This window comes from Anoplophora glabripennis, unplaced genomic scaffold, assembly GCF_000390285.2.
Source record: "Anoplophora glabripennis isolate ALB-LARVAE unplaced genomic scaffold, Agla_2.0 scaffold492, whole genome shotgun sequence".
NCBI lineage: Eukaryota > Metazoa > Arthropoda > Insecta > Coleoptera > Cerambycidae > Anoplophora > Anoplophora glabripennis.
Genome location: NW_019417200.1, coordinates 155370 through 167673, shown reverse-complemented (window position 1 = coordinate 167673; position 12304 = coordinate 155370). Strand labels below are relative to the sequence as shown.

The following is a 12304-nucleotide window of genomic DNA, read 5'->3' as shown; positions in this document are numbered from 1 at the left end:
TTTTCCCACATAGTACCACATGACCAGCCTTAGAAACTGCCTCTCCTGATATACGAGAGTTTTCGTTGGCACTTAAATAGGAAATGTTGGTATTCCACAACCCACAACGGATAACTTCATAATTATATCCTCAAAAAATGTACATTAAATAATTAAATATTAAATTGTAATGCTAGAAACAAACAAAGTAGACATAAATACTTGCATTAAAATTTATTTATGAAATATTTGAAACCTATAAAATATCACAAAAATCAAATAATCGCAGTTTAATAACAAAATTACTAATAATAATGGGAAATAAAACGAATGTTATTCAAATGAATCTGTAAATACAAACGGCAATGTCAAATTACCTTGTCTCGGAGCTTACCGCTTTCATTATCGTGGATAAGAAATCAGTCGGGGCAAATATGAGTACATAATCTCAGATGCACTCATAGAAAATATAGTACTAACTATATTTTCTATGGATGCACTTCACCTTCACGGTGTATTCCCTTGAATAAACAATTATCAATTAACAGAGATAATGTCTGCAATTAATACATAAGAAGCTAGCTAAATACCCCCTGAGTGAAGGCCAAAAGAAAAGAAGAAGAAGAAATAATAAGGTTATGTTGTTTTGTCAACTTTGTACAATTGTAATCTTCTAAATACATGCATTTGAATATTAGAAAAAATTAAAAAATCAGATAAGCCAAGCTAAATTTATGCAAAAAACGTCCTTTTGTTAATAGGTAAATTGTAAAAGCGTGAATAAATTTTTGCTTCTATTTTCAAGTAGAAGATGGAAGATTTTACGTGTCCAAGATGCAGAACATCCAAATTTCAAAATCCTTCCTTAAAAATGATGGTAAATATTTGTGGTCACGGATTATGTGAGAGTTGCGTAGACTTACTTTTTTTAAAAGGCTCGGGAGCTTGCCCTGAGTGTAAAATTCCACTTAGACGAAATAACTTTCGTGTTCAACTATTTGAAGATGCAAGTGTTGAAAAGGAAGTAGATATACGAAAACGTGTTTTACGTGATTTTAACAAGAAGGAAGAAGATTTTAATTCATTGTTGGCATACAACAATTACTTGGAGGAAGTGGAAACTATAATTTATAACTTGGCAAATAATATAGATGTAGTAAACACTAACAAGAAAATAGAACAATACAAACGTGATAATAAAGAGCAAATCTTGAAAAGCAAAGGTAAATTAGGAAGAGATGAATATGAATTAGAAGAATTATTAGAACTTGAAAAACAAATAGAAGAAGTAAGGAAAAGAGAAATTCAGTTAGAGGAAGTGGAAACCAAAAAGAAAAAAATCCGTGAAAAAGAAGCTTTAATAGATGAATTAATGTTTTCAAATGCGGATGCTAAAAATATTGTAGATAATTTTGCTCAACAGGCTCAGCAAGAAAAAGAAGAAAAAGCTAAACAACCTGTAGTAAAGGTTACACAATTTTCCACTGGAATTCAATTCAGTAGACAAGCACAAAATTCATTTTTACCTGTACCTACAGAAGAAGGACCTCTGTACAGCTATAAAACCATAACTATTGTTACTGATGGTCCTCGCCCACCCACGGATTTTGAAATAATGGAGAAAGGCTTTATCAATTATGTTAGAGGTGAAACAGAACAGGAAAGGGCTGGTGGATTTAAATCAAATATAGCGTGTAAAAGAGCATTGCAAGATGCCCTATTAGGTCTCTTTCATACTAAGAAAACAACAAATACTTACTAAGTTTATTTGTTTATAATAAATTAATATTTATTTAACTGTTCTTTGATTTTATTATTTTCCCTGTATACAGGGTGAGTCAGTTTTTTGTAGTAGGATTTTAACAGTTGATATAGAATCATTTTTTAATAAGAAAAGTTCCTATAAATGTAGGTCTTAGAATGCTTCGTTTGTGAGATATAGGGTGTTGAAAACAAACTTTTTAAGAATTTTTCTTAATATCTCTAGAAGACCAACATATATTGAACCGAAATTTGGTATTAATAACACATTAGTTATGGTGAATAAAACAAAGATATCTATCCATTTCACACACCAGTAACGTGCCTGAATTGGGGTACTGCCCCCTTTAAAAAAATAATTCGTACGCCCGTGAATTTTTCTGGAAAATAACTTAATTCCTAAATTTTTTAATCAATTCTAAACAAAACAGATCTCTCAATTTTTTATAAAATGAACGGTTTTTTGTTAAATTCATTTGGCATGAAACTGTTCCAACGATATTGGTAATACATTTGTAATAAGAAAAATATTATGTACCCTGAAAAACGATTAAATGTCGTAATGTTAACATAAGAATGCAAACATTGCGTAACGTGTATGTTAATTAATTCTTTTTTTAAGTTCTGTTTGTTTTTTCATGCCAAATTTCAGTTTAATGTCTATTGGTCTTATATCCCTATATCTCACAAACGAAGCGTTTTAAGACCTATGTTTATAGGAACTTTTCTTATTAAAATATGATTCTCTATTAACTGTTATTATTCATTCAATCGTTTTTGTTGATTTTCAGTGCACATCATATTTTTCTTATTAATTCACAAATGTATTAGGTACCAATATCGTTGGAACAGTTTCATGTCAAATGAATTTAACCAGAAACCGTTCATTTTATAAAAAATTGAAAGAGAGCTGTTTTGTTTAGAATTGGTTAAAAAATTTAGAAATTATGTTATTTCCCAGAAAAATCGATGTGCGTACAAATTATTTTTTTAAAGGGGGCAGTAACCCACCTCAGGCACGTCACTGGTGTGTGAAATGGATAACATATCTTTGTTTTATTCACCATAACTAGTGTGTTATTAATACCAAATTTGAATTCAATATATGTTGGTATTTTAGATATTAAGAAAAATTCTTAAAAAAAGTTTATTTTCAACACCCTATATCTTATTACAACCGAAGCGTTCTAAGACCTACGTTTATAGGAACTTTTCTTATTGAAAAATGAATCTCTATCAACTGTTAAAATTCTACCACAAAAAACTGACTCACCCAGTATAAATGTTTAATCAGTTTATTAATATTTCTCATATTTTTATCTCTCCAATTTGAATACTTTCAGGCTGGTACATATATAATAATCAGTCTTTTCCATAGAAAAAGTATAGTGATTTTTCATAAAATTTATAAGTGAGTTTTATAAAATTATTTCAATAGGATAATAATAGGATGATTTATGGACTATTAAACACTTCATACAATATATATTTTATTGAATATGACTTTAAAGCATTATATAACACATTTCTTAATTAGTATCCACAGTATTAGATTTAAATTTTCCTAATCATTATTAATTGACACTTGAAATTAACTACTGAAATATGTATCTGTGGCGGCTGGTGAAAATTAAAATGGTCATATTTTGATCATGAAGGGTGGGACCCATACCCCATACAGTTTTTAGGGGATGATCTCTAATACTCACAAAAATATCTCGTGAATGAAATTTTCAAAATAGCTTTCAAATCTACGTAAATATAAACATATTTTTCACAAACTTTTACTTTTTTGCAATTTTAATTATATATTTTGTAAATTTTACAAATTTTTTTGTCATGAAAATTCTTTGTGACCACTATAAATTACCCCTTAAATAATGATGCTTCATTATCAAAATATAACGATTTAAATTGTCACCAGCCACCACCGATATGTATAGCATTTACCTTTCATTTGGAACTCTCCATTTTCATTAAATTACACAAATTAATATAGCACTATACCAACTAAAAAATACTATATTGCTGGCTGCCCATACACACATTGGCTGTGTTCAGCGAATGGTCGGACCGGTCAAAGTCGTTCAGCGTACAAATATTTTGTTGGTCAGCCCAATCAACTGATTGGAAATATTGGGCAGGTTTTAATATAGTTACTAAAAGCGAATTGTTTGACCAAACTAGTCCGACCATTCCCTGAACACAGCCATTATGACAGTGCCTTCTTTTATATTAGCAAGAATTTTTGTAAAATAGAATTATATGCGCACAATTTTGTTTCATTAATAATCAATATTATGTAAATATTTGTGACAGCATAGTACAAAGAAAAGTATTTGCACTATAGAATTTCTGTAAAATAGAATTATCTCTTCATATAAATTTGTTTTACTAATAATCAATAAAAAGGAAGGTATTTGCACTATTTAGTTGAAAAGTGTAAAATGTTATTATTTAATTTTCCACCATAAAATCAGAATCGGAGGAAATTTAAGAGTCAAAATAATACTGACAAAATTTTTCAGCTATCCGTAATGTTCTTCTAGTCATATTTTCAAAATACATACAGTTTAGCATGACACGAGTGTCCTATAAAATTTATGTCCCAAATATAAAAATATGTTTCATCTAAATTTTGATATATTTTAATCAGCGGCGACTGGTGCGGGGGGCTCTGGGGCGTCGCCCCCGCTGAAAATTTTCATAGTAAAAAAATTTAATTTACAATGTTATCTAGATAATTTAACAGGTTAGCCTTATGAAACACGTTAAAAAGGAAATGTCAAATTTATAATGAGCAGTCAATTTAACTCAACTTGCAAAATTCATTTGAAAAACAATGAATATGTGGGCTCCTCACAGCTCATCCCTAACTCTGTACCGTTTATAGCGGTGGTCATGGTTGTACAGTAGTGAAAGTCGGAGTGGAGTAATGCATATTTACTATGCAGTTAAGGCTCTGTTTAGTCCGCGCGTAACTAAATAATAACTATTCACTGCTTTTTTTTTTTCTTATTAAACAATTTGTTTACGTGTGGTGTAAAGTTTTGTTACCTATGTATTGTTTCTTGTACTTTTTTAAATATTGTAAAACTTTAGATTCTAAATACAGTATAGACTCTATAATCCGAACTAATTAAAACACGGGTTTAAAGAGATAAGTTCGAATTACCGATATTTTCGGATTACTGGATAGTAAACACCGGGTAAGAAAGTACCGATGGTCTATCTGTAGTTACATGAGAGCGATAAAGTAAGCCATAGAAATCCATGTGATAGAGAAGGATGGCTATAATGAAGGCGTCTCATTATCACCGTCCGTTTCGCCCTTCCACAAATAAGATCCACTTCTTATTTGTGGAAGGGCGAAATGGGCGGTGACTATTAGACGCCTTCACTATACCCATCCTTGTCTATCACATGGATTTCTATAGCTTACTTTATCGCTCTCACGTAACTTCAGATAGACCATCGGTACTTTCCTACCCGGTATGTACATATGTAAATGTTTATGTACATACATATAATATGAATTAGATTTTATGTGTTACTGAGAAGGCAAAAAATAACGATAAAACCAAACATTATCGTAAAATATGTTGTATAAATATCGACATGTTTGCATGGCAATAATATTTCAACTAAAAAGATCTAATCGAGAAAGGTTCCGACTGGCATGAAAGGGTTTCCACGAGACTGCCGGGAAGTTACGTTTTCAGCGGTTACTTTTTATTATGTAGTCTCACTTTATAATCCGAACTATATACGTTAATCTGAATTTTGTTCCAATTAGAGTTTTGTTCGGACCATCGAAACGGGCATTCGTCAGATCGTCGGGCCGGATTAGTGAATATTCGGATTAAGGTGAGTTCGGATTAAAGAGTATACTGTACAGACTTACAGCACTTGCAATGCTGTCTATTGAAAAATCAATGATTCGGGAAATACCAAACTTTAATGAAAATTGAAAAATTTATTTTGGACAATGCAAAAGAATTTATAGTGAACTATAAAAATTATGTTGAGCACATTTTACCTGTATTTTAAAACAAAATAAAACTACTGACCCAAGAATTTTTTTTAATACTTTTGTTTTTCGCCCTCTGGTCAAGAGCCGCCACTGATTTTAACAATTTTTTTATTTATATATATTTTTTTTATTTCTAAATAATTTTTCAAAATTGTAATTTTTTTTTTCGAAATTGTAATTTTTCAAAATTATATAGGTAAAAACTGTAAAATAAAAATTTAAGTTGCACTTAACTTTGTACAGTTTTATTTGGAAGAACATAAAAGCATAATATCCACATTTCATAATATATAAAAATGGTATAATAAAATGGCATATTTCATTTCATTATGTTATTGACAATTATATCTTTGAATATGTTAAACTGTTCGATTCAACTTTATATTTATATTTTTGTCAATGGTAAAATGCTGCCTGTATGTTGTAAAAAATAATCGGATTTAAATATTTTCTTGTATATGAGCAGATAATAGTATAACAAGAAAACATCATTTTAAAGTTTTTAAATCTCAAATTTGCAATAAAAACCATTATAATAAGAGAGATCTTAAAAAAGAAAAATACTAATTGTCAAGTGGAACAATATAAAGAGCTTGGGTAAAATACAAAAAAAATTAATGCTCTATACAAGCCACTTTCCATAATAAAGATAGTATTTCCTAGCTGTATTACTCTAGAAAAATATAATTCATATAAAAATAAAATTGGTGTCTTCACTCCAATTTTTAAAATTTTTGTAACTATGTACATAAAACTAATATAAAAAACGACATCCTTAAAATTAGCATATAATTTTTACAAATACCTATGTAAATAGCTGAGAGATGGCTTATGAAATAGAATCGAGTATTTACAAATATGTTATAGAAAACTTTTAATAATGTTTAACATTCATATAATTCACCTTGCAGTTATTAAGAACAGAAAAGTGAAAAACAATCAGTTGTTTTATAATTACAAAATTGAATAAATAATTGAACACTGCAATAAATTTAACATATGTACATCCAGAACTGTCGCCTATGTAGTATAACGTTAAGGGGTAAAGCCACTATAGAATTTTGAAAAAATCGATTTTTGGATAAGTGGTTTAAACAATGCTTTATTATGTAAGAATATAGGAATAAAAGTTTTACGTAGGGGGAAAAATCAGGGACACGAGCTTTTTCGAGGTAGAGTGCTTATTGTAACTCGTAAGAACGCCAGATCGATTTTCAGAGGCGCGGATCCTCCAAATAATCTGAATTTTTATTTTTTATATTTATTGGTACGAATAAAATAACAAAGAACCAGCTATAAATATAAACCCCAAGAGCCCCATACCCCAGAATATTATAAAAGCAAACAGCCCTATACTGAAATTGTAAACTGTAAGCTCAGTTTTCTTGACTGAGATCGTATTTGAGGCGCGGATCGCCCAAATGATCTGATTTTTTTTCTAATTTTTGGTACAAATATAATAACAAAGAATCAGTTATAAAAATAGACCCCAAGAGTCCCATACCCCACAATATTATAAAACCAAATAACCCTGAACTGAAAACTGAAAATTGTAAACTGTAAGCTCTTAGTTTTCTTGATTGCACTGCAACCGCCCCTGGTCTTAGATCAAGCCGAAAAGTGGCCGCAATCATAACTCACAAAGTTTTCAGCATATCGACTTGAAATTTTGTACAAAGCTTCTCAATAACGTAATTCAGGGAACATCGTAGGGGTTTTTCGATTGATTAACAATTTTCATCATCATTAATCAAAAATTGTTCGTCTTTTTTCGATACTTTTTTTTAATGTTCACTAAATCAACAATTTATTAATACTTTTGAATTTTTGTTTTTTTCTTTCAAGACCATTCATTAATAAGAAACACTTCCGGCCATACAGCCCTCTGAAAAAAAGGTGTCGTTGCTTGCCATCACCTACAGCTGCCATTTTGAATCCAGATTCTTAGAGAAAATTGACAATACTACCAGAAAACGTGTACAATAAAGCCTTTTTTCCTTGAAAACTCCCGAAAATCACCTTTTTTTCCAAACTATAGTGTGGCATTACCCCTTAAGTCATGAAAAATACAATAAAAATTTGATATAATTCTGAAGGGAAGTAAACTTTAGTTGAATTTAATTTGTGACGTGCAAAATGTGCAATTTTAAACTTATTACTAAAAGAATCATATACATATTATTTTTCAATACTTCTGTTGAATTAACAAAAATATTAAATTTATAAAAATTGTTTGCCGCATATTTTTCAATTAAATCTCTGAAAGTTGTATTTCAGGATTTTTCGTTTTATTGTAAGCTATTTCTAATGAGCCTACTAACATACTAATGTCGTTCCATCTCTATTTATTGGCTGCATTAAAATAGCTGAAATATACATTTAAGCGGCAGTTAGACTAGGCTGCTTTACCAGCCTCTGGTGGCTGCTAGCTGCTAACAGCACATTATGAACTCCTAGCAGCCGCTGTTCTTACTAGCCCACGAGCAAAATTACCAGCGGCTGGTTGAGTAGCACATGTTCAACTCTATTAGCCGCTAGTTAATCCTTCATGCTGTTAACAGTACTCGAGTTGCCTAATGTGAACCCTCGGACACACACTGCTAGTGGATAGTAGCTGTTAATTGTAGCCACAGGAGACATACTTTTCACCAGTATATTCAACACAAAACTGATTTTTCTCGCTAATAGCAGCAATAATACCACTACTATATAAAACCAATGTGAACCCAAACCAGCGGCTGCTTGCTGTCGATGTTTGCAGCCAGCAGCCACCAGCTACTGGTAAAGTAGCCTAGTTTGACCCCCGCTTTATACTTTTGGCAGCCATTAGTAAGCTCATTCAAAAGGATTGTTTCACAAATAATTCAAATTTTAATAATAACACAAAACATTGAACAATGTTCTCTTATTTTCAAATAAAAGCTAAAAGCTGCCAGATTGGTTTTACTGAAATATTTTGCCAACATTCTGTTTTATTGTAACAGTTTTATTGAATGGCCACTAAATTACTTTGATTTTTGTTTTTAACATTATGGTAGCTGGCAAACACAACTAGGATAATTTAAATAAACACAAATAATTTACACTTCTAGTTAGTTATATCCTATAAATTTTGCAATTTAGATTTTATTTTATAAAATGACACATAATTATAAACTACGTAATAAAATGTAACATGGCAGATGAGGATTTAAAAAAATTTCTCATAAGACTACAAATGTTATATCACAAAAAAAGCAAAACAAAGCAATTCAATCTTTGCAGAAAAATGCTATGATTTGGTAACCTTGGAATATGTTAAAAAGGAAGGTGAATTAATGTGATTCATATGTAAAAAAATAAATGAATACTAAAATGTCCTGTCGATGACAATGTAAAAATTAATATATATGTGCATTTGAATTGTACAAAATCACAACAAAAAACTTGTAAAGCTTGGATAGCAGTGATGTGATAAACAGCGACTCTGGAATAAAAAACAACTGATTAAAGCATGCAGCATTTTTTCTTGTTACTTTTTAGGTAACTTGGTTTAAGGGGTGGTCGCTCTGATAACTGGAATTTTCGAACTACCCGAACTAGTTCATAAAAAGCATTATCTACATTCATCCTCATTTTGGCACTACATTCAATATAGGGTATTTTTAGCTGCCGAGCTAACTGCTGAGCTTCCTCTTGCCAAACAACCCTTTGGTGTTCTAAGTCAACCTATAAATATTTTATATTTAATTTAGCTAGTCATAGAGATATATTTTTGTGTGAAATAAGATTTACTGTACTTTTCATACATCTGAAAATTGTTTTTTTTTTAAATACTTTCAACTTAAAATGGTTAAAATATTTCCATAAAAAATCACTAGAATGCACTAAAATCAAATATAAACTGAATTTTTCAATTTGATTAAATATTTATCAATTGCTTAAAGTATGTTGGACAGAAACATATGCAACTACAACCATAAAATATGTTGAAAGAAGTAAACAGACCTAGTAAACTAACGGTATGTTTACAAAACTGTTAAATTATTTTATGTATCCAATAAATTTAACTCAATTTTATTATATCAGACATTCAATTAAAATCAAAATGTGTAAATGTATCTATCTGCTAGCCTACATATCTTGACCATTTACTTTACATTTTTCAATTTAAAATCTGTAATACATGAAAAAAATTAACGTAAGTATAGGTACATCTCAAAAAAAAAAAAAAATTGAAACCCACAATCAAATTATTATTTCATGTGTCAATACGAATTAAAATTTATGATTGATATATCTTAGACATAACTCTGATAAGAGATATCTGTCTTATTCAAACTAAAAGTACAGTTATTATAAATTGATACAAACAAAAATTAGATATATTAAATAAATTCTTGGTAAAAATAAATAATTGTGTATCAGGCTAAAAATAAATTGGAAAACATCACTTAAATTAAAAAATAAACTAATTAAAAAAAATAACTAAAAAATAAAAATAAAAAACCAATATGTTCAATGATTTACCTTATTCCCAACCATTAGCATTGGAAACTCATCCCGATCTTTTACTCTTAAAATTTGTCTATGAAATTTATATATATCCTCAAAACTAGATCTTTCTGTGACAGAAAAGACTAATAGAAAGCCTTCACCTGACCTCATGTATTGTTCCCTCATAGCACTGAATTCCTCTTGACCAGCAGTATCCAATACTAAAAAAAGTTTTAAATACTTTAATGTAAGCCACTATTTTTTTATGATACTCTTTATACATGATATAATCTAATAATTTCACATCGTAATTATTTATATTAACACTAAATTCACCCAGCAAATTATTTATTATTTATATCTGTCTGTTTGTAAATAACTTAAACATCTTTCATCATAGGTAGTTGAAAAAATGTTTATAAAATCAAAAAGTGGACTTACTATCTAATTTGGCAGGTATATCGTCTATAACACATTGTTTAGTGTAGGAGTCTTCTATCGTAGGATCGTAATCGGTCACGAAATAACTCTAAAATAAAGAAAATTCACTCTTTACCGTGTAGGATAGCTACAAGGTTATGAACTACATTCATCACTCCATATAAAGACATAAGAGATATGCACAATAAACCACCTGATACTACATATTATAATTTGAATGTGTAGACTGCACACTATTTAATATCGCATAATAATAGAAGGGTTGATCAAATATAATTAAAATAAATACCTGTATAAACTGTAAAGTTATAGCTGATTTTCCTACACCACCTCCTCCAACAATAACCAATTTATATGTCTGATAATTGGGTATTCTGTCCCTATCATTAATTTTAGACATGTTTTTCGTGGAAAGTTATATGTGACCTTATTTATCTCCGTTTTAAAAATAGGAAAAACAAATATAGAACACAGAATCTATGTAATCAACTAAACTTGAAGTTACACCTCCTACCTACAACCTACCACACAACACACAACAGTACATACAGATTACAGAATACCTATGCAGAATACAGAACAGAATACAGATAAACAGGATAATTAAAGTACAATTAAAGTTTTAGAGATGATAGTGGCATCACTGATTACTGACATTGAATATTTAAGGATTTTTTCGCGACATAAATTTTGCCATTGCGAGAAGGTGCCTGTCGGTGCGAGAGAGACAGATAATATCTCAGTACTTGCTGTCTCACTCTACCACGCACGCGATTGGTTGGAGCATTAATTTCTAACCAATCGCATGCGTGCTAGAGTGAGACAGCATGTACTGAGAGACCGTTTGTCTCTCTCGCACACTCAGCTATACTTTTCGCAATGGCATGCTACCTTCAGTAGTATATGCTCGAAGGTTGATCTATGTACATCGACCACTATCCGCTGCAGCGGCTCCAAACTCAAAACACAGAGGCCGTGGCGATAGCGGTGAGATCGCTACGGCATGGAGACGTTGCGGTGGTGTCCTGTTACCACCCACCCAGACTACCACTACTTGACAATGACTTAGACAAAATCCTTTCCTGGCCCCAGACAATTGCCATCGGGGACTTCAACGCGAAGTCCCCCATATGGCACAGCGGGACGACGACCACAAGAGGTCGCGTCCTGCTGAATTACCAAGACAGACACGACGACTTGACTATACTCGGACCGACAGAACCGACACATTACGGACCCGTAGGACGCCCCGACGTTATCGACATTGCCCTCTTAAAATCTATACCGTTAAATGCCCAAATATCCACCCAATACGAAGGGTCTTCCGCCCACAATCCAATATTTCTGGATCTGGGGCGAAGACAGAGATATGAAGGCACCTTCACGAGGAGGTTCACTGACTGGGAGCGTTTCCGAACAGTAATGCAAGGAAACATGGCGCTCCCAGTCATCGAAACCACCCATGATCTGGAGGCGGCAATCCTCTCCCTTGAGACTGACATTAAAAACGCCCTGACTCAGACTACGACGGAGACTATTGTCCCCCGACTGACAAACCCCCGGGGCACCCTCCCCGATGACATAAAAAACTTAATACGTGACAGACGACGTGCG

At 31.4% G+C, this 12304-nt stretch overlaps 2 protein-coding genes across 2 annotated transcripts; one reads left to right on the top strand and one right to left on the bottom strand.

Annotated features, from left to right (window-relative positions):
* Window positions 1-594: 594 nt before the first annotated feature.
* On the top strand, window positions 595-1776 carry LOC108909760 (CDK-activating kinase assembly factor MAT1). Its single transcript, XM_018714171.1, has one exon. The coding sequence runs from the start codon at window positions 791-793 to the stop codon at window positions 1739-1741; it is 951 nt and encodes a 316-aa protein (XP_018569687.1). The 5' UTR covers window positions 595-790; the 3' UTR covers window positions 1742-1776.
* Window positions 1777-5944: 4168 nt separating this feature from the next.
* Window positions 5945-11231, bottom strand: LOC108909771 (ras-like protein 2). Its single transcript, XM_018714192.2, has 4 exons — window positions 10980-11231; window positions 10691-10778; window positions 10283-10470; window positions 5945-9481 (listed from the first exon to the last, which is right to left on the bottom strand). The coding sequence occupies exons 1-4, from the start codon at window positions 11088-11090 to the stop codon at window positions 9260-9262; spliced, it is 609 nt and encodes a 202-aa protein (XP_018569708.1). The 5' UTR covers window positions 11091-11231; the 3' UTR covers window positions 5945-9259.
* Between the last annotated feature and the right edge of the window lie 1073 nt (window positions 11232-12304).

What these genes read in the sequence shown, in the direction of transcription:
- LOC108909760 (XM_018714171.1), top strand. Translation starts at nt 791, where the DNA reads ATGGAAGATTTTACGTGTCCAAGATGCAGAACATCCAAATTTCAAAAT.
- LOC108909771 (XM_018714192.2), bottom strand. Translation starts at nt 11,090, where the DNA reads ATGTCTAAAATTAATGATAGGGACAGAATACCCAATTATCAGACATAT. An exon ending in TAACTTTACAGTTTATACAG is followed by an intron (nt 10,779 to 10,979) that starts GTATTTATTTTA and finishes TCTTTATTTTAG; the next exon opens with AGTTATTTCGTGACCGATTA. An exon ending in TATACCTGCCAAATTAGATA is followed by an intron (nt 10,471 to 10,690) that starts GTAAGTCCACTT and finishes AACTTTTTTTAG; the next exon opens with TATTGGATACTGCTGGTCAA.